The 23170-nt window shown below is 48.2% G+C and overlaps 1 protein-coding gene across 3 annotated transcripts in view; it reads left to right on the top strand.

Annotated features, from left to right (window-relative positions):
* Nucleotides 1-22880, top strand: part of Ak5 (adenylate kinase 5) — a 181841-nt gene extending 158961 nt beyond the window's left edge. The window contains exons 11-14 of one of the 3 annotated variants that reach the window (XM_034501205.1): nt 4485-4648; nt 7108-7224; nt 12661-12852; nt 21706-22880. In XM_034501205.1, coding sequence (XP_034357096.1) covers nt 4485-4648; nt 7108-7224; nt 12661-12852; nt 21706-21774 — 542 coding nt within the window. In that variant the 3' untranslated portion in view covers nt 21775-22880. Of the gene's footprint in view, nt 1-4484; nt 4649-7107; nt 7225-12660; nt 12857-21700 lie in introns of all 3 variants that reach the window. The other 2 variants (XM_076933423.1, XM_076933426.1) reach the window with 2 other exon arrangements.
* The last annotated feature ends 290 nt before the right edge of the window (nt 22881-23170 follow it).

Below are 23170 nucleotides of genomic sequence, written 5' to 3'. Positions count from 1 at the left end.
GGCTACAACAAGTTCAAGGCTAGTCTGGACTACATGATATATCTTCATGCTCAAAATCTAAAATAGCCAACCCATGTCGGCTATATGCATAACTGTAAATATATACAATCATGAATTTGAAATTCTTTGTAAGAGATGGCAAACAGCTTCTATCATTTCCGCTTAGTGGAGAGAAAAGTTACCATGGGTCACGGAAATGTGTTTATAATATTGACTGTGAACTCACAAAAATACATGGCTTGGCTTTGTAAATAACCACAGCTCTACTTCAGGGACCCATGAGGTGGTAGAAAAAGCAACAGGTGCTGAGAACAGAAACGACAGAGCATGCCCAGCTCAGCCCCATCTCTATGGGAGCACTCAGCACCATCACTGTGGGAGCACTCAGCACCATCTCTATGGGAGCACTCAGCACCATCTCTATGAGAGCACTCAGAACTAGGAGTCATCCAAACTAAAGGGCTAGCACTCGCTGGTATTTGGACAGGGCTGACTGTCTGCCTGACAACATCTGCTGGGGCTGGACCAGAATGTGCTATACCTGCCAGCATTTCTGCCTCCTCCCATCCTTCCCAAAGCCAGGCCACTGCAACAATTGCTTAGGACACAGGTCCTCACCCTGAAGGGCCCAGGCTGAGAATCCAGGAACTAAATGTATTTAAGACAAGGCTATGAAAGCTGGTACAGATCTGGACTGAAAATTACCAGGTCCAGAAGAACAGCCCTCACTCAGCCAGGCTTCTGGGTTCTGAGCGGCTGAGTGAGAAGCCAGGCTCCGAGTATCGACTGTTCCAATCATGCAACTTTCAGTTCACATGGAATGTTCAATAGACCAGTCTTTTTAAATTCCATTTGATATTGAAAATAAGGATTCCTCCACTCTTTTTGCCATGAAGACTTTGACAGACCCCCTTCAAAGTGGAATCTCATCTAAACTCAGTCATACTATGTGGGGCTGTGTCCGGGTCTGCTGGGAGGTCTGAGCAAATAGTACTCTAAACATCAGTGAAGTGGCAGCAAAGTGACATCCCATTGTCTTCTTCAGTCACCTGGCCATTGGGGAACACAGAGCCTGCAGTCTGAGATGGGGTTCTCCAAAAGAATTTTGTCCTATGTATCAAATTATCCTAGAGGGATATCAAGCCCCATTCACACCCAAGCGCTAAGTTAGACCTTGGCAGCATGTCAGAGAAGCTATGCATCCACTTGAGGGTTTTATGCCCTTTTTACAGTAAGGAAGTCACATGCACCCCAGTTTGGAGCCAGGGGAAGAATCATGCCATTGTACAGGTCACTTAAAATTCCACACTGCCAGCACCATTTGGGCCGAAACTACTAAGAATCTGCAGCTCCCCCCGGAAGGCTCCTAACTGGGACAGCAGTGCCCCTGCACACAGCTGTTGTTAATCTGAGATGCAGAGTCTTAATTGCCTCTGTGTCAAGATTTATCAAATAACACTTCAGAGGGGCAAACCTATAATAGCCATATTAGTAGGAGGCTGGAGGAAGGAAATAATTGGAACACGGCATCTTTGCCTCAGAAGCCAAGTCAGAAAATGTCTTTTCCTCTCGATCAGCCACTAGCTATCCCGGGAAAAGAGTTTCCAGGCAAACACAAGCCACAGAAGTCCCATGGCCTCCCAGAACTCAGCTGTGAGTCCTCTTAGTCCTTTACCTAGAAGCACTCCTTCCTCTGAGCTGCTTCCTCTTGTCCCCACGCTGTCCCTTCCTATTACAGCTGGAGGCAGGAGTCACTGCCCTGCATGAACACGGCCTCGGCGGAAAGGGCTCTCCGTGTGCTGGTCGGCCCTGTTTCTGTTAGCCTCTATAATTGCTGGATTCTATTAAGTCTGACCCGTCCATGTAATACTGTGGGGGTGTCTGAACCTTCCCATTTGACTTACAGCAGCGATGTGGATGAGTACACAACAGAACACGTGCATCTTTCCTGGCTTGTCTGCCACATCTAGAAGAGCCTGAGAGGTTCTTCTAGCTAAAGTGGGTGGGGAAGGGACATCCCTCAGTAGTCAGTTCCCACCACGCAAGAGAGCGAGGATTCCGGCTAGAATCTCAATTGTATTTTGTGGTTTTATTTCAAATATTCCTTTTCCAGGAAGCTATGACAAGGAGGCACGAGCCAGCATCAACTATGGGTGCTGTGTACTATGTCTTCACACATACACACGCATACACCACACACACACCCCACACACATACACACACACACCACACACACATACATACACACATACACCACACCCTACACACACCCCACACACATACACACACAGCATACACACACACATACACACACCAAATAAAATAAATATAGGGTTTTTTCACCCCCTACATACCCATACACACACCACACACACATATACACACCACACACAAATATCCCACACATACCCCACACACATACACACACACCACACACACATACACACCACACACACACACAAATATCCCACACAGACCCCACACACATACACACACACCACACACACACACACACCACACACACACACAACCCAGATAAATAAAATAAATTTCGGGGTTTTCCCCCCTAAAATCTGGGGAATAAAAAGAGTAGGGATGGGATGGAGAGATGGCTCAGTGGTTAAGAGCACTGACTGCTCTTCCAGAGGTCCTGAGTTCAATTCCCAGCAACCACATGGTGGCTCACAGCCATCTGTAATCAGATCCTGATTCCCTCTTCTAGTGTGTCTGAAGACAGCAACAGTGTACTTACATACATAAAATAAATAAATAAGTCTTTAAAAAACAAACAAACAAAAAAAGAGTAGGAAAGTTCTGACATTTGAAAGGAAGAACCAGGAAGAGCAAATGTTCCACGGTCCCCAGAAGGAACTGGGTGTCCCTGCCAGGCTCCGGCCAACACTGGTCCACCCTCTGTCTCCATTAGCATAACTTCTTACATGTAAGCTGCATATGAATGAGAGCACGGGTGGCTCACTTTCTGATTTATTCCACTTGTAATAAAGGACATGCTGGCCTGGGGGAGGGTAGAAGTGGAAGTGCTGGGGCCTCTGGCTTGATTACATGGTGTCTGCGTGTATGTGGAATCATACTACATTCCCAAACATGTGTAGACTCACCAGTATAAAGATTTTATAAGCGTATAAAAGAATTATCAGTGAAGCGTGGGGATGTTTGAAGCGGGAGGCCACTGGACGCAGGCATCTCTCCTCTCTAGAGTATTTCAGCATCGGCCCCTGCACACGGGGCCAGAGTTGTCCTGCCCTCCTGCACACTTACATCTGCAGATCACCATCAGCTTTCAGTGGAATCAACTGATGGACACAACAGTGTTCTCTGAAGCCAGCAAACTAAGTCCCACGTTGTCACTCGTGGAAGGGCTCCTGTGGTCACCTTCAATGTGGGGGGGAAAAAAGTCCCTGTGGGTCTCTTTGACACTTTACACGGTTAAATTCCATTTTCTTTTATTTTGTTTTTATCAGCCTTTAAAAGAGAAAAGGTGGGGGTGGGGAAACAGGATGAGCAGCTGAAACTGCACTGCCCTGGGACTTCTGAACTTTGCTGCATGGGGCGGGGGAACAGGTCTGGTCCCCTGGGAGCTGGAGAGAAGTGTGGCCTCAGGTAGAGATTATTACAGCAGTAGATTCCACTGGCTGGGGAGCCTCACTCAGCATTGCAGGGGTGAGAGGGGACAGGGACAGTGAGTGGTGCAGGGGTGGGGGCAGTGAGTGTTGCAGGGGTGAGGGGGGACAGTGAGTGTTGCAGGGGTGAGAGGGAACAGTGAGTGGTGCAGGGGTGAGGGGGGACAGTGAGTGGTGCAGAGGTGGGGGGTAGTGAGTGGTGCAGGGGTGGGGGGGACAGTGAGTGTTGCAGGGGTGAGAGGGGACAGTGAGTGGTGCAGGGGTGAGAGGGGACAGTGAGTGGTGCAGAGGTGGGGGTAGTGAGTGTTGCAGGGGTGAGGGGGGACAGTGAGTGGTGCAGGGGTGAGAGGGGACAGTGAGTGGTGCAGGGGTGAGGGGGGACAGTGAGTGGTGCAGGGGTGAGAGGGGACAGTGAGTGGTGCAGGGGTGAGAGGGGACAGTGAGTGGTGCAGAGGTGGGGGTAGTGAGTGTTGCAGGGGTGAGAGGGGACAGTGAGTGTTGCAGGGGTGAGAGGGGACAGTGAGTGGTGCAGAGGTGGGGGTAGTGAGTGTTGCAGGGGTGAGGGGGGACAGTGAGTGTTGCAGGGGTGAGAGGGGACAGTGAGTGGTGCAGAGGTGGGGGTAGTGAGTGGTGCAAGGGTGAGGGGGGACAGTGAATGTTGCAGGGGTGGGGGCAGCAAGTGGTGCAGGGGTGGGGGGGACAGTGAGTGAGTCTCAGCAGAGCACTCATCATGAGGCCCATTATTTTATTCAATGAATAGCCACCAGAAAACAAATAATTATTATGTCCCCCAAAAGGAGACAGTGGACCTGAGGTGCATGTCTGATGTGTCTTCTTCCCAAGGTGGCCCAGGCTCTGGCAAAGGCACCCAGTGTGAGAAGCTAGCAGAAAAATATGGATTTACCCATCTCTCCACGGGTGAGCTCCTGCGCAGGGAACTAACCTCAGAGTCAGAAAGAAGCAAACTGATCCGTGACATCATGGAGCGTGGAGACCTAGTGCCCTCGGTAAGCAGAGACCCACCCTGCCTTCCCCAGCAGCCAAGCCACTGACTGCAGTGGCGGGCTGGATCACAGAGACAAAGAAACCACCAGGAGCCAGAGACAGGTTTGATTTCTCTCCTTGGTCACAGTCCTGAGGCAGGCTGGCCTAGGTCGACAACCACCTACCTTCCAAGCTGTTCTTTGGCCAGCCCCTTAAATGTCAGCCTGGTTCGTGTGTTTCCAAAACCAGCCTCACTTTAGAGTAAAATCTTCAAAGCTTTAGAGTATAGAAAGCTAACATCAGAACCTCCTTGGAGTGGTTATGTGTGATGTTTTGTGCTGATTGTCCACCTGACAGGTTCCAGAATCACCTAGGAAACAGTCCCTTGTGGGAGATTATCTGGAGATTATCTTGACTGGGGTCATTGGTGTGAGAGGACCCAGCTTGACTGTGGATGGGACCCTCCTCTGGGCAGCGATTCTTGTTCTAGTCACTCTTCCGTTGCTATGACAAACACCAGGACCAAAAGCAGTTTACAGGTGGACTCAGTCCATCTGGATTATAGATTGCAGTCTGTTATTGAGGAAGCCACGCCAGGAGCTCAAGGCAGGAACGAAACAGAGGCCAAAGCTGCTGGCTGGCTTACTCCCTCCCCCCACCCCCACCCCCACCCCCCCCCCCACCCCCGCTTGCGCAAACCTGCTTTCTTATATAGTCCTGGCCCACCTCCCAGCAATAGCTCCGTCTACTTTGGGCTGGGCCTTTCCTTATCAACTCACAATCAAGAAACTGCCCCAGAGACTTGCCACAGGCCAATCTGATGGAGGCAGTTCCTCCAGTTAAGATTCCCTCTTCCCAGGTGTGGCTAAGTTTTTGTTAAGTTGACAAAAAGCAACCAGCACAGTCATGGACTGTATATAAGACGGAGAAAGTCAGCTAAGTAGCAGCAACTATTCACATCTCTGTTTATTATGGATGCATTATTGCAAGTGCGTGCGTGCGTGCGTGCGTGCGTGTGCGTGTGCGTGTGCGTGTGTGTGTGTGTGTGTGTGTGTGTGTTTCAAGGCCAGAGGAGGATACCTTCTGTATTGCTTCCACCTTACTTTTTGAGATAGGTTCTCTCACTGAATTGCAGCTCACCTTTTTGCCCAGGCTGGATGGTTAGGGTGCTCTCTCTGCCTCCCAATGCTGTGGGTGGCCGCAGTGCACCTGGCTTTGTAATGCGGATACTAGGAATTTGAATTCAGGCTCTCCCGTTTTCATAGCAAGTGCTCATACCCACTGAGCCTTGTCTCCATCCCCCAAAATAAAGATTTTTTATCACGTAGTACCCTTCTAGCCCTCACCTTGCTGCCTTCTATGTAGCTTCTTCCTCGGATCAGGCTGTTACCGCCTCGGGCTCTCTACGATGGCTCTAAAGCCCGAGTCCTCTCCATCATCCATCTCTAGTTGGCCTTTTGGCCTCCTACAGAGCTCTGCCTAGTCACAACTTAACAGAGGCCCCTAGCCTCTGAAAAACAGCACTCCCGATATACTCTGGCCCTTTGTCCTGCTCTGCGTGCCTTTTATCTTTAGCTGGCATACATTCATTTGTTTGTTATTGTCTGCCTTCCTCATTAGACTGTGAAGTAGATGGAGAGTTAATTCACAATTACTTAAGGAAGGGTTCTGGCCGTACTGCTGCTTGCCCTACGCTCCTTCCAGATGCTAGAGAAGTTCGTCTCCTCTTACCCCTCCCGCAGGCCCCTCCCACAGGGAAGGAGGACCCCTCCCACAGGCCCATTCCACAGGGAAGGTCTCCTCCCATCCCTCTCACAGGCCCCTCCCACAGAGAAAGAGGACGCCCCCTCCCACAGGCCCCTCCCACAGGGAAGGAGGTCTCCTCCCACCCCTCCCACAGACCCCGCCCACAGAGAAGGAGGTCTCCTCCCACCTCTCTCGCAGGCCCCTTCTCACACTGCTCTGTTTTTTCCTTATCTTGCACACTTGTTTACTGGGAAAATCGTGTTGCTAGAAAATAGTTCTCTGATCTAAAAGTCTTCTCAAGTTAGCACATGTCAAGGTTTGCGTGTTTCCTGGGAGAACACTGGCAGTGAGTAGTTCTAAGCAGTGTTTCATTTGCTCCTGACCTGCCACGATGCTGGTTCATTCAGTTGCTACTGTGTGGAACAGGACTAGCATGTCTCCTGGGGTGTAAGATGCTGAAGACTTCCTAGTTAGATAACAGCAGGAAGGACCGACCAGAAAAAAAAAAAAAAAAAAAAAAAAAAAAAAAAAAAAAAAAAAAAAAAAAAGCCCTCGGTGGAACCATGACCCCGTACCGACTGAAAGACCTTTCTGCACTACAGACGTTAGCATAGGGGGAGAGGGTGTGGGGCAGGTTGGCCCTATCCTCCCCTCACAGAAGAATGTCTGGGTAGTCACATTTATTGTGATTTGGGGGTGCCGCTAGGCCCTATGCTGACCACTCTCTCTGCTGTAGGGTGTCGTCCTGGAACTGCTGAAGGAGTCCATGGTGGCCAGCCTGGGCAACACCAAGGGCTTCCTGATTGACGGCTACCCCCGGGAAGTGAAGCAAGGGGAAGAGTTTGGACGAAGGGTGAGCTGATGTTAGAGGTGCCCATCCAGGACCCAAGGACAGCTCTCAGCTTAGGGGGTAAACTCAAAGCCTTCTCTTGCCCAGTAACGCTGACCAGATCTTGCCGTTACAAAAAGCGGAAATGTAAACATTTTTTTTCCGAAGACGAAATATAAATAGGGCAGGAATGACGGGTCTGCCGAGGAAGCGGCAGCCGGGCTGGGCGGGGTGTGGGGAGCGGAGCCGCCCGTGGCTCGTCCGTTCTCTCCATCTCTGCACTGCTCCTCTCTGTGCTGCTCCCTTCTCTTCCTTCTCCAGGCTTCTCTCCTTCCATTTCAGTGACCTCTCAAAAGCTAAGTCTGTCTTGGGGTGGCAGGGTACCCCAAAAAAGACTGCTTCCTTCCCTCTAACAAGAAGACTCTGCTTACAGACTCAGCCTACAGGAGCCAGTAGGGGGCAGGCTGCACACCACCTGAGCCACGCAGCCTGAGAGGGAAGGGCAATCGCCCGTGGGGGAGGGAATAGAGTTACTAATACACAGAAGGGGAGAGATGCTGCAAGGGCAGGATCCAGCGTGCACGCCGCCCTCCATAACTCTGTGCCACCCCCAGCGTTGTGCCCTCCTTAGTGGCTCAGGGCTATCAACAGGAACGAGTAACTAACCGCTGTTGCAGCTGCCAGATGATGACCGGCTTGGGCCAGGCCCTGTGGTACACCTTGCCTGTAACGCCCCAAGCCCAGTCACGTGGGGGCAGTGACTGTATTTGTTTCACTAAGCACTAAGACTGACAACAAACCTCCAAGAAAATCAGGTGCGCGTGGCTACTGTTTTATTCTACAATATTTTCATCTGAATTCTTTCAGCTGATGTTTTTAAAAAGTGAAGTGACCTTTTCAGTGGATAGAGAAAAAGAAATGCTGTTCCTGGGATTTGGAGGGCCAGGGCACGCACGGCTGCACCTCCCTGGGCGGGGTACCTAATACAGGCGCTTGTGGAAGCTTGCTGTACCCTCCTCACCTCAGCCACACAGCTGACGCGGTCACCCAGTTCCATCCCCTTCTAGCAAGGCCCGCATGGATGAAGGCGATAAAACCTTGGGTTTCATCTACCCTTGAGTTGATTGGCTTTGTCTAGCTTCCCTCAAGAGTTCCTCCGTTGCCTAGCCCCCACTTAAACTAGAGTCAAGGGGTCTGGAGAGATGGCTCAGTGGTTAAGAACACTTGCCGCTTTTGCAGAGAACCTGAATTCGATTCCCAGCACCCACATGGTGCCTCACCATCACCTGTAACTCCAGATATCAGGTACCCAACTCCCCCTCTGGCCTCCATGGGCACCAGGCATGTACACAGTGCTCACCATATAAGCAAATAGTCACACAATACACATGCTACATAAAATATTTTTAAAATATTTCTTAATTAGAGTCAAAGAAAAATTTCAGGGCTGGAGAGATGAATTAGTGGTTAAGAGCACTGATTGCTCTTCCAGAGGTCCTGAGTTCAATTCCCAGTAACCACATGGTGGCTCACAACCATCTGTAATGGGATCTTCTGGTGTGTCTTAAGACAGCGATACACATAAAATAAATAAATAACTCTTAAAAAATAGAAAAGCTTCATGGTCCAATTGGCAAAGATGGGCATGGGAGAAGGTAGACTCAGGTGGCAGGTTCATGTGGCCAAGCCTTGTGGCAGATCCGTGGATGAATGCAAACAATAGCAAAACAAGCAGACCACTGTAACTGGCTTCTGGGGGATGAGCACCCCAGCAGAGGGTGTCACAGCTGCCTTTGCTGAGGACAGAAGAGCATCAGTGGAGGTCTTGCTCCAGTCAGCTTCGGAGTTCAGGGTACAGAGGCCTTTTCTTAAACTTGTGCTGAGAGGTGTAGAATTTTCTGAGTCCCCCATGCAGTCAAGGATACAATGGATTATAAACATAGATGTCTCTTATTCCTGCCCCTCCCTAGGGAAAAGCAACAATAAAACCATAATCCGGGTTCTTCGTCACAAAGTTCTTCATAATCCAGACTTCATTTGCAGTTTTTAAAGCTAGATCTGATGGCAGAGCCCAGCATGGGTGCCCATGGAGTTACAAACCATGCTGAGCCATGGGAGGCGCCATTGGGGATCAGAGAAGATGCAGGCAGATTCAACCAAGAGCCCACTGGCCACCCCCCCCCCCCAGGACTGCTACAGATGTAACCCAACAACGGGGTGACATTATGTCACAATGTCAAAAGGTTTCCATGCTGGTGAACTTACAGCCTGGTGTTGGACTTACAGTCTGCTGCAGAGGAACATACCCAAAGCACTGAGCCTTCTCTCACCCTCCCACACAAGTCTCCGACACTCCTGACCCATCATTTCTTCTTCCTCTGCCCAGAACCTGGGCAATGTGGGCTCAGTGGTCACTATCAGAATTCCCTCTGAAGCCACATCGGTCCTTACTAGCTGAAAGCATCTCACTGGTGACTAGACAGTTTCAGTTCCCTATTTCACTACTGACCCAGAGACCTTCAAGTGAGATGTCTATTTCTTTACAAAGTCAGTCTTTTACAAACTGCTAGGAGTGTAACTTCAGTGGATACTAATGGCATCCGAGCAGGTGTGCACGGATCACACATGAAACTTCCAAAGTGACGGCCTGCCTCAAATTTCAATTGAACAAGGACAGTGCACACATAGAAAGACTCTTGACATAAGAGCCATGAGATGTATATTTGCCTAGGTGTAGTGGTCCACGCCTTTAATCCCAGCACTCAGGAGGCACAGGCAGGATCTCTGAGTTTGAGTCTAGCCTGGCCTACAGAACTGGGTTCCAGAAGAGAGCTCCCTCTTCTTCTAGAGGCCACAGTTCAGTTATCAGCACTTACATCAGACAGCACACAATCACTTGTAACTACAGCTTCAGGATGTCTGGCACCCTCTTCTAGCCTCTGAGAGCCTCCAGAACTCGTGTGGTATACACATAAATAAAAATGAAATCTTTTTAAATGTTTAGGCATTAAATGTTACTATATGATCAAAACACAGTATCGATTTCTCAAAAAAAAATAATGTTTTTAAGGAAAAAAAAAAAACATTAAGTGATTCAGGTCACTTCCAGATGTAATAATTACTGTGTGCCAACTGTGTTCATGGATCCAGGCAAGGAAGGTCAAGCCTTGTGGTTTGAGCCCAAGGAACTGACTTGGCAGGGAAGCCGCTCAAACAGTCGGACGGTGAAGGATGAATGCATGCTGAAAACATGCAGATGCTGGTTCAATGTCAGATGCTATCCCTGAGACCCCATTCCTAACAAGCCCCAAATTGAATGCTGGTGGTCACACCTAAGCTTTTGGTGTTGAAGCAACCTCTCTGCCTGCTCTTACGTTGGTCCAACTGGTCTTTCAGGGACAGCCCCCAGCTTAGATACAAACAACCTCTGTTTATAATTAAATGAATCCTTGAGCTTTCTTTTTTGTCCCCATGAAATGGCCCATGCAGGCCAGGCAGACACTTTCTGAGAGAGCTGAGACCCACCAACTGTCTCTCAAACTCGCCCTCTGCTGGTGAAAACAATTGTTTTCTCCTCCACCCTCACCTAGCTTTCATGCACAAATGCTCCTCAGAAAAGCTCCACCTGTTGTTCAAGGGTGAGCTATGGTCCAGAGGCCAGACTTTAGAGAATGTTCCCCCACTCTGCTCCTTATGCCCTGTGCATCCCTTAGGAAGCGAAGACCAGTGTTTAATCAGCACTTTCTAGAGAAGTATGCCTCTGTGTGGCCTGGGTGCCAGCATCTTTCTCAGGCCTTCGGGCCCTCTGACAAGCCTTCTTTTGTATATACCCTGAACATGGCATGCTGGTGGGGGGGGAGGGGGTGTGATGGGGGGGTGGTTTCTGTGGACCAGGGATGGGGAAATACAGTTGTTACACCCCGGTGATAACAGGGACAAGGGGAGCTGGAGAGCCTGAACTCACAGGTGGTCACCAGCGTCCATTTGTTGGGACATTTCTTCATCTCCCTCTCTCTATGCAAGACTTGGAACCAGAATCGGAGCCCATGAGCCCTTCACACTGAGGTAGGAGTCCAAAGCAGGAAGGAAGCAGAACACCTAAGGCTTCATAGACTCGACTGCATGCCAAGCAGATCGCCTACACTGCCCCCTCAACCCACCCGGTGATCTCCTCAGGGTCATCACGGAATTTAAGGTGCAGGATCTTAGGAGGGATTCCTAGTGAATGATCCAGTCAGGCCGTTTAAAGGAACAATTCCATTTTTTCTTTCTAAGTTCTGCTGTTTGTTGGGCTCAGCTGCTGGGTTCTCCTGTGAGGTTCCCAGTACTATAGTAGTCAGATACTGGTTAAAGCTGGGCATGTGTCTCTGGATCAAAGCTGGGGGTTAGCTAGCCTGGAATTGCTAATCACATGGCCTTTCCCACGGGCTGAGGCTATCTCACAACTTGGCAATGTCAGTGGTTGAACATCATAGGAAGTCGCTGGTTTTCCCTATAGTAAGTGTTACACAACACCAGACAGAAAATGCAGTTTCTTGTGGTAAAAGTACACGTGTAACAAATGTTTAAGGATTAAGTTAGTTCTTTATAAACTTATTATTAGCAAGTGTTTAAGTTATATGGCTCTTTTATTTATTTGTGTACCAGGAGTCATGTAAAAAATTACTCAGGCAAGATGGGGTCTCACAAGAGGGAAAAGCTTAAGAGGCTCTTGCCTTGCCTCTAAAGGCATGAAGCCCCAACTATACTCCATTGCTCAAGATTACGGAGCAGCAGAAGGCTGAGCTCAGTGTCACAACGGAAGAACAGCGTTCAAGCAATAGGTGGCAAGGGATGATTGAAGTCCATTCTGAAACTAGTTACATCAGAGTTCTGCCCTAACAGCCTGACTCCTGCCTGGCCACTGTGCTCCCCTGACTCCATATAATGCGCACCCAGTGGTAGCTCCTTCATGCTGGTGGCATGAAGGAGGAAATTGTTAGCTTTGCTTCAGTGGGTCAGGGAGAACTTTACATAGGGAACCATACACATACATGCATGCACTTGGATGCAATACATATCACACACATATGCATTTGCACACACACATATATACATATACATATATATATACATACACACACACATATATACATATATACACACACACACACACACACACACACACACGCATGTGCCCACACACCCTTCTCCTGGGTGTGAAAGACAGACTGGCTGTACTAGGTAACTTACGATTGCTGCATGGTGTGAACTGACCAGAAAGCTCAACAAGACAGAGCTAGGAGGCGACAGGTGGTGGGGACCAGCTCTGCAAATGAGAAGCCATTAAGTCCAGTCTCATCTCTACCACAGTGTAGTGCTGGGCACTTGAGAGGAACCAACAGCCCCAGGAATGGAAGGGCTCTCCGGCCTTTTCTAGAACCCCAGCTAACCAAGCTCTGCTGTGCTCCTTCACCTCAGATCGGAGAGCCACACCTGGTGATCTGCATGGAGTGCTCGGCAGACACCATGACTGACCGCCTTCTGCAGCGAAGCCAGGGCAGCCAGCATGGGGACGACAGCGCCAAGAGCATTGCCAAGCGCCTGGAGGCCTACCACCGAGCAGCCATCCCTGTCATTGCCTACTACGAGACGAAAACACAGCTCCAGAAGGCAAGTGTCACCTCCTTCAAATGAGCTGCTTCATCTTTTCTTTCTCAAAAAGAGAGGAAGGAGAGGCAAGCTTTCTTGTGAGATCTGGGGAAACAGGTTTGAGGCTAAAATGCAAATTGCTTTCTTCCCTCACTATGGTCCCGATGAAAGGTGGATGTGTGAACAGAAGATGGGGAGGAGAGTGACCATGGTGGTGTACAACTCCAATCCTAGCACTCCAAAGACAGAGAACTCTGCGAATCCAAGGCCAGCCTGGTCTACATAATAAGATCCTGTCTTTAAAAAAAAGGTTGAATGTCTATTGTCAGATGGCCATAAGAAGTTGGCCACTCATTTGTAACTGATGCCACTGTGGTTGCTGGAACCTCTTTTTCCAAAAGACAGACACCAAGGACAGGGTCTAAAACACAAGCCTCTATATATTCCCAGCCAGTGGGGAGGCTGAGGTGGGGAGATCTGATATTCAAGGCCTGCCTGGGCAACTTAATGATCTCTATCTCAGGAGAAAAAGCCTGAGGAGCTGGGGGTGCACTTCAGTGGTGGGGTGCTCACCTAATATGCATGGAGCCTGGATTCAGTTTCCAGTACTGGAAAAAGAAAAATGGGGGGGGGGGGTCTTTGCAGAGAGAACAAGCTGAAAAGAACGTTCTGCCACCAACTGTAAGTGGCTTCTAGACCTCTGCTAAACAGGATGATCCAAAAGGCAGGCCTTTTCTAAACCCTAGCCTTTGGACTCTGGAGTTCACACAGGTCACGATTGGCACTTGGCTCATTTGTGCCAATTTCTTCCGATAACTGACTTAGAGAGAAGCAGGTCAGCTGGTGGGGCTCTGGAAGTATCATTGGGAGAAAGGCCTGGTGTTTGATGTCAAACAATGCCACCGGTGGTTAGACACAGTGCTAGCACAGAGAGTAGCACATTGGTGGGGAAGATAGAGGGCAAGCCAAGGACAATGGTGTCTAGGGACATCACCAAGAACCATACGGAGCAGTCAGAGGAGCACTTCCCAGAGAGGAGGCCGGAAGTTCCGGAGGCTGGATCACTCACTTGTCTACGACATTAAAACTGGTGACGAGGCAAGCAAGAATACATCAACACAAAATGGAGCCAGTGCACACAAGGTGGCTGAGGTAATCTGGGGGCCAAAGCTGAGGAAACACAAGGACCAAGGGTCCGGTCTTCTTCCTGCTGTTCTCAAGATGGCCTGTACCAGTCAGCCATAACAAACTGATCTCCCAGGCTACATTGCCGATTCCTTAAATGATTGAGAGTGAATTCCCAACCTCCTAAACCTGTCCATGGTCCTTTTTTTTTTTTTTTTTTTTTTTTTTTTTTTCCAGAATCTTAAACCCTTGGTTAAGAGAAGTCTAAAAGGTGCCTCTGAATATGACCTCTGGCTGTTGAACTCTTTCTATAGGGTTTCCTGTAATCAGTTGTCATTTAAAAACAAAAACAACAAAACAAAACAAAAACCTCAAAGATTTATACTTTTAAAATAAAATAAACAGGCTGACGAAATGTCCAAGTGAGTGAAGCATCTTCTGCCAAGCCTGGAGAACTGAGCTCAGGTCCAGGGACCCACAGAGTAGACAGGAAGGACCAAATGCCCAGGAGCAGGCTTCTCTGCACACTGGCGAGCATGCACCCACCACGGGGTAAGATCAGAAGCAGTTAGTAAAGTAAACAAACGTGACGTCATCACATGGGTACATGGGCCTAGACAGAAGGGCTGGGTAGGAGCCTGGGGCTCTTGTGTGTGGGGGTGCTTGATTTCTAGCACCTATACGATGACTCACGACCATCTGTTAACTCCTGGGGGATCTGACACCAGCTTCTGTCCTCTAAGGGCACTGCATGCAAATGAGGCACAGATACATGCAAGCAATACAACCATACACATACATACATACACACACACATACATACATACATACATACATACATACATACATACATACATAAATGAAATTCAGGACTGCAAGAACCTTTGTAGCCTACATCATCTTGGAAATTTCCTATTTTCTGCTGCCTGGAACAACCAAGGAATCTGCTTCAGTCTTGAGACTGGGGAAAGCCAGACATAATTTAGAGTTTATTCCATTTGAGAATCAAAAAAAAAAAAAAAAAAAAAAAAATCCCTTCTTTCGTTCTTGAACCATCTGAATCTAAACCTACAGACTTACTGATGAAAGGCGTGACACTGAGCTAAGGTTTTCAGAGAAATCTGATTTCTGCAATCCTTACAATACTCTGTCAATCTCCAAGCAATCAGTTCCCAGGCCTCTCTGGCTCATCCCTCAGGCCTCCCCTTATTGGGGATGCTGGCAGCTGGATCCATAGAGAGGTGACACTTACAATCTACTTTGTCAGTATTGAAGATGGACACCAGAGAACCATGGGAAGGCAGTGCTTGGCTGCACCGCCTTGCCAGGTCCTCTGTACATACAATATGCTTCATGCCTACATGCATGTGTGACAGAAACAATGCATGGCCTCGGCTTCACAGCTCAGCAAGCAGAGGGAGGTACCACACAGCAGCCCTCTCCCTTCCAGCGGGGTTCTGCAGGCAGCTGTCATCAATCCTCAAGCTCTTCTTCCTGGGCTGTACCAGCCTCCACAGACAGGAGAGCCCCACAGATAGGTGAACTAACCCAAGGGAAGGGGAGCTTGTCCACTGTGGTGAATTTACCATAAGTAGCAGGAAATGCAGCACTTGCAGGTGGAACATGCCGACACAGACCAAATATTGCTGGAAACGCAGCTCTGGATGTTGGAAAGTCCCAGGCCACACTTGTGACCCTTGGTGAGTCATGTTGTTTAAAGCCCTTTCTGTTATAAAGTAGGGCTGACAATGGCCCCTGGAATTCCTCCAGTCTATCGCCGTAGTGTTCTTGGGGGGGAAGGGGGTTTCTGGAGGGGGGCTTTCCCACTAAATGGGGTATTCCCATTAAAGGAATACATGCTTATTCTTGAAAATATACAAGACCCATTTCTGAGTCCCACCACCCACCCAGGGCAGTCATTCAGGAACACAGCCTAGACACTGCAGTGTCCAGGTCGAGATCACTGTATGCGGCAGACACTGTTGCCACACAACTCCTAGCTGGCCAAAGCAGACAGCACAAAAAGAAGGTAACGGCGCTGACACTAACTCTAGTCCACCCTCACAGCTCAGTTGGTTCCAGAAGCCCACATCACCAAGACACAAAAACCAAAGTCACAGCTCAGAAAGCCACCTGCTTCAGGACCCCAGACAAAAGCAAAGAGAAAGAAGAGAGAAAACGAGCAGCCACTGGCTCCCAGTGCCAGTTCCCCTGTGCTTGTTTATGGGATTTAAAACAACAGTCGCAGATACAGCTTTTTACTCCAGGACATCCCTCCCTACAGGGTCCTATCAAGTTCTTGACCCATGAAGGCAAATCCTTCAGAAGCAAATCCACTCACCTAGCTTTCTATTAAACACACGGTGACTCCGCAGTCTGACTGAAGATTCAGCACTGGAGCTTTTGGGGTGAAGTAAATCATGAAACTCGTTTTGACTAAGAAGCCACCGCGGTAACAGGGCTGCTCACATCTGCTCGAAGAGTCTCGTTGTCACCCTGCTAATCCCATGAACTCTTTTCTGCTCTCAGAGGACATGGAACTTGGGCATGTTGTTAGCTAACTGTTCTAAACGTGCTAACTCTGAAAGCACCGAAACCGGATGTTTAGACTTGGACAGGCATGCTGGGTGTTGTGACACATGCCTGTGGTCCCAGCACTCAGGAGGGGGTGTGGTTCGAGGCCAGCCTGGGATGTATAGCAAGCTCAAGGCCAATTTGGCCCTGTCTCAAAACAAAACAAAGTACTCCACAAAACTTAGCTCTGTACATGTAGACTGGTTCTGTCTGGTTCCCTTGCAGCTATAAACAATGATGAAAGCATCACTTATTTTTCTTTTAAAATTCTCTATGGGAACTGAGATTGAGACATCTTCGGGACAGAGGAAAGTGTTGACGTAACCTGGGAAGAGCCAGAGGAGAAATTCAGATGAGACTGAGGGCTCTGGGTCAACCCTGTTCCTGTAGCTTCTTCTGCTCTGGAAGACTCCACTTCTGAAATCTACCATATTTTACCATAGACACCCCTGCCTGCTGCCAGAAAGAGGCTGAATGTGTGCCTACTATGTCGTTCTCTCCAGGGCTCGCTAGCCTCCTGAGGATGGAGCTCTGCTGGTGGGTTTCTTCTCATTCTCACAAAACAGCGAGTTTCCACCCGGAAAGCCAATGGTTGCAATTTGTTTTTCAACTTCCAGGCAATTGGACATCTCAGAAGCAAACACCATGGCAGAAGACTCTGGAGAGAAGTTTTCCTTAATTTAAAAACAAACAAAACAGCACCCTCCCCTCCAAAGAAATTATTTAAGTCATGATGCAAAATGAAGGAGACTGAACTGGGCAGGGGTCTTGTAAAAGCTCTATGGTCCAGTGCCAGCTGGTCCCCACCCTATCCCCAGCACACATACACATAACACACACACACACAACACACACACATAACACACACAACACATACACATAACACAACACACATACACACACATAAAACACATACACACACATAACACACAACACACACACATAACACACACATAGTACATACATATAACACACATAACACAACACACACATAACATATACATATAACACACAACACACATATAACACACAACACACACATAACACACAACACACACACATAACACACATATAACACACACAATACACACACAACACACATACATACACATAACACATACATACACACATAACACATACACACACATATAACACACACACACACACACACACTAATCTTCTTAAAAGACAGATTCCTAGTGGTAAATACCTTTAATCCTATCCTATGGGTGGCAGAGGGAGTTCACAGCTGGTCTTGTCTACAAAGAGTTCCAGGAGAGCCAAGTTGACATAGGGAGACCTTGTCTCAAAAAGAAAGTGAAGTCAGACCTGACTAGTGGCAGCAGAAGCCAAACCTGGAGTTTACTCAGCTCTAGTTCAGTCCCTTCATGGAACACCAGAAACAGGTGAAGAGCCCAGAAGACAGCCGAGATGCACTGGGGACAACAGGCTTGGGTATGTCCTAGGGCAGGACTCTGCTTCCTTCAACTGTTGGCATCTCTTTGTGGTTTTACCACCTACTCGTGTGTTCCTGAGGAACGTTTACATGCTCACCGTCTTCACAGAACAGGCGCATTCGCTTCCTTATAGCCAGCCCTCCTACCACTTTCCATTCCACCATCACTTCCTGACCTATGGCCAACCAGCCAGCCACTTTCAACTTGCTGGTCAATAGTGATGTAGCTGACGAGTGCTTTTAGTTTTGGGGTCTGATCCAACCCCTGTCCCTTTTTTTTTGCTAAGTGAGCTTGGGCAATGTAAATCACCTTTCAGTCACCTGCTCTTCATGTGAGTTATTACATCACTACTTAAGTGTCACACGTGTCATTACTAGCCATGCTTATCACTCTCAGTGTCTGCCCTCCCTGGTCCCATGCTTACCCCATAACTGTGCATTCCCGCTGAACTTCTCTGTCAGTTAGCACCATGCCCGTGCACTGTTATCTCTTGCCAGCATCGTGTCTCAGCATGGACTGTATTGCACTCAGCAAAACCTGGGTTCCCCAAGAGGATAAAGAAAAGGAGACAGGCGTAGAGGAAGTTGGGTGCTATGAGGGACCTAAACACAGGGGAGGTGACCCCTGGTTCTGAGGCAGAGCCTGTGCCTCAGAGGATCAGTGCTGAGTACAGAGAACCTCAACTGAGCCTCCAAGAGATAAAGTATGGTTTGTTTATCAAGGGACTTTTTGAAATATGTCTACTTTGAAGAGTAAGGGGAACCCTCACATACCCTCCAAACAGGCCAGGAAACAGACTCAAAAGTCCAGCCACTATGCCTCATTCTTCTCCTTGGGTACCATTCTTCTCCTTGAGAACCCACCATGACCCCTGACTCTTTTCGTTTTGTTTTATTTATTCTGTATATGTGCATACACTGTAGCTGTCTTCAGACACACCAGAAAAGGGCATCGGATCCCATTACAGATGGTTGTGAGCCACCATGTGGATGCTGGGAATTGAACTCAGCACCTCTGGAAGAGCAGTCAGTGCTCTATAAACTGCTGAGCATCTCTCCAGCCTGACCCCTGACTCTTCATGAGTCGCCTCTGATTGTCTTTACCGTCTGATCACTTATGAACAGGTCAGTGTAATCTGGCTTTGTTTCTGATCATGTCTGTACAATCAAAGTCCCCAGTCCTATATAAACTTGATGTGGATCTGTTATTCGAGCTCTTGGCAGGTGGAGGCAAGAAGAGCAGAGAGATTCAAGGTCACCCCGTTACATGAGGCCAGCCTGGGGTACTTGAGATTGTGTCAAAAGGAGAGGAAAAAGAGCAATAGAATTTAATAAATAAAAAAATGATGCCAGATATATTTTTTGGGAGTGTTTAAATATGTAAAACCGATTCCTGGCTGCAAAATTGAAAGTAACGTTGATCGGCCACAAGAGTTGAAAAAAAAAATGCTTTGTTTCTCAAAGTTGCCCAAAACAGCCCTCAAGAAAACTCCTGCATTGTGTGAACAACCATGTTTCCCACGGTACTATCCACAATGTTCAAGTTATGGAGTCAGCTCAGGAGCCTATCAAAGGATAGATAAAGAAAACGGGGTTTATTCAAGCATAAAGAAGAAAGGTGTCACTCGTCTACAGGGGGATGAAAGAACTGGAGCGCAGGCTAAGTAAATACACAGGAAACAAATGTGTTTTCTCTTGTATGCACAATCCGTTAAAAGGGTATTGTTTGGGAGAGAGGGGCTAGTGTGAAGAGGGATGAGAGGATGGGGAGCTATCTGCGATTGAGAGGTGCAGTTATAAAGGCACCATGGTGAAACCCATTATTTAGTACAATTAGCACATGGCAAAGTCACCTGGAAAATATGTTGACTTCATGGAGCTTCTAGCAAGGCGCTGGCAGTTGTTGTATGCAGGGCTTGGTTTTAAACACAGGCCCCTGCACAGTAGCCAGTTCTCAGGACTACCACCAGAGTCCGGCAGGATCCTGATCACCAGGCCTCTCAGCCTTCTTCGGGCACTTTCTGTCAGCATTTCATGAACGTCTCCCCACAGGGCTTCAGGCCATCAGGACACCCTGCTCTTCTAGCGTAATCCCCCTAACTCTTCTGAATAATTTCACCTTTTTTGGTTTTTCGAGACAGGGTTTCTCTGTGTAGCCAGGGCTGACCTGGAACTCACTCTGTAGACCAGGCTGGCCTCGAACTCAGAAACCAGCCTGCCTCTGCCTCCCAAGTGTTGGGATTAAAGTCATGCGCCACCACTGCCCAGCCTATAATTTCACCTTTTAAAAATTAATTTAAAAATTTTTGGCTCCAGCAGCCTTGGGAGCCGTTCCCTTTTTGAGAGCTCCACAGCCCGACCATCACAGGACATCAGTGGCACTGACAGACATGCTTCTCAGGGACGGCAGCTGCCTGGGAGCTCAGCTAAGGCTCCACGTCCGTTCTCCGAAAGCAAGCAGGGCTGTGGCTAAGGCACGCTACGGGCCACTCTCCGGCCTCCACAGCACTTCCGGCCAGGCCTCTCTTTTGAAGAGGACGGGTGTGAACAGTGCCCAGTGGCTGGCTGGATGCCCAGGAGTAACCCTGTTTCTACTCCATCTGTCGCTGGCTTCCTTTACCGCTGTATCCTCTATCTTAATGACTCTGCCTCTAGCGCATCTGCACACCGTGGGCCTAGGTCCCTGCCCCTCGTAACCCAGGCTATACTCCCACCCTGATCTAAGTGCTCCAATAATACACTTAGCACTCTCAGGGTAACACTGAAGTGTTCCTTGGTCTCTAACAACGTTGAACACAGGCCTCACCTGGATGTTGAGATGTTTTAGAGCACTTTTACGTACACAATTAGAAGAGTTCCTGGATACCCCATCCCCAACCACCTCAACTATCAAAGTTGCCTGGCAGGCCGTTTGTCACACTTGATGAGCCTACACTGTCACCCAATGGCAATGACTGACCCCAATGCCTTAGTGTTGCACACTGTATGTCTACACAGCTGTAATGTGAAGCAACTCCTGCCAGATTCGTCTTTAACCCTCTCCCATGTGCTGTAACTATTCTTTTCACTGTCATGGCTGAACCACAGTTTGTGCCCCTTTCACACCGACTTGATAAGCATTCAGGTCTCCTCATGTCTTTAGCTCATTTCATTTTAATGCTGAGTGAGCTAGATATTTACGTAACTCTGAGGCTTGTGCAGGTTTGGGGGTATTTGGGATTAACTGTGGAACAAAGGTGCTGGAGGAGCGTTTGAAGGAACCGTACTGCCTTCCAATTGGCCGTGCCAATTTTTCACTTTTGTCAGCAGTGAAGAAAGAGTTCGGTTTGTTTTACATCCTAGCCGTTTGGTGATGTCAGTCTTGGGGGTTGGGCCATTTTAATAAGTGTGTAGTGACGCTCTCATTTTAATCTAGTGCTATATATTTTATTTATTTTGGGGACAGTGTCTCATTGTGTAGTCTTGCCTGGCCAGGAGCTCGATATGTAGACCACTGAGATCCACCCTCCTCTGCTTCCCGTGTGCTGTTAGTAAAGGCACATACCACCACATGGGGACCCGCTTTTTAAGCAATCATTTTTCACTCTAAGTCTGTGGGTCTGGGGCATGGGCCCTATTAGTGAGCAAAAGCAGGTAATCTTGTTTCATTATTTTTTTAAAAAAGTCATATTTAAAAGCAAGTCAGAAGGTTAATAAATCTCCTTTCCTTTCAAGTACAGGTAAACGCAGAGGGAACACCAGATCAAGTTTTTCTTCAGCTCTGCACAGCTATTGACTCTGTTTTCTGAAGGAGAAAATGCACGTGTTAAGTGGAAACAGAAACACACGCAATTCACGCTTCACACGTTCTGTTTTGTCCTCATCCGCAACCATCCTAGCTGGCCGCTTCCTCCCCGGCTCATCTCCTGTGAGAGGCTCTGGAAAGCATGCATGGTATCCGTCGGATTGTCCACCTTTCTCTCGTGCTGACAACTGTCCCCACTCTGGCACCTGTTTTTGGATGGAAGGGCAGTGTGGGATTGGCTTGTTCCAGCTGTGCCCAGGGCCAGCTGGAGTCTCATCACAGGGCCATCATAGCCCTGTCTCCACCACAGCTTCCTCCTTATGTGGGTTGTTAGCATGGACAAGCTTGGACACCTCATCTGGTACTGGCTGCTTCTCCAGTTCCCATCCATGTGAGGGCCCAGAGCCCTAGCGGGACTTTTAAATACCCTATGGAACACAAGGTACCAACCCAGTAGTACCTGACAGGAATATTTCAAAATATTGACATTGTCGAGCTTCTCTTCGAGAGTAAAACTGGACAATCAGCCCCACTCACTTTTGGGACACTAACTACGTGGAACAGTGTCATAAAAGCTAACAACTCTGGCCACCTGCACAAGCCGCTCTCCTCTCCACAAGGCAATTATGTAAATTAGTGCCAGAGACCAGAAATAATTTAAAAGTATGAGAGATGATTTGTTTCTTCACTCACTGGACAAAACCAACGTGTAGTTTTGATCTGAGACAATTACTCCCTGACATACTGCCAAGTAAAAAGAGAGGAACAATATCTCAACCGATGCTGGGGAGGGCATGCTAGTACACGGTGTCCGCAGCTCCCGTGTTGTGCCTGTGTCGGGGGCCTGCTCCACGGGTAAATGCATCACACCAGTGAAGCGTGGGTGTTTTGTGCTGAGTTGCTGAACTGCAGCTGCTTGTGTCTTCTGAAATACCTGCATCTTGCACTCAATCACTACAACATTCAGTTTGGTTTGCATGACTCTTTTCCTCAATGAGTGAGCAAATACTGGTGTGTTTCCAGGACACAAGTGTATTTTTAAAATCATCTTTTTCCTCAAAACATTTATGTACAAATGAAATAAATGGAAGCCAGGATGATTCTTTCTCTATTTATTTGTAACTCACATCATTCTGGAAAGCATTTGAAAGCTTTCATTCCAAACAGAAGCAAACACAGTAAATAGGTTAAAATTATGATCCACTTATATGATTTAAACTTTGGCCACAGACCAGATTTGGGTTATTACAGAGAAATTGTTAATGTATTCATGATACATGGTTATTTTCATATTTCTTTTTCCCTAGCACTGGTTCCTAAACAGAAATGTTCGTGTGTGCTAGACAAGAAATTAAATTCTTTGGTTACAATTAGGCCTCTATTACAGAAAGGGCGCATCA

This window comes from Arvicanthis niloticus, chromosome 4 (genome assembly GCF_011762505.2).
Source record: "Arvicanthis niloticus isolate mArvNil1 chromosome 4, mArvNil1.pat.X, whole genome shotgun sequence".
Classification (NCBI taxonomy): Eukaryota; Metazoa; Chordata; class Mammalia; order Rodentia; family Muridae; genus Arvicanthis; species Arvicanthis niloticus.
Note: the sequence above shows the minus strand (reverse complement) of the source record. Positions and strands in the feature narration are given on the sequence as shown.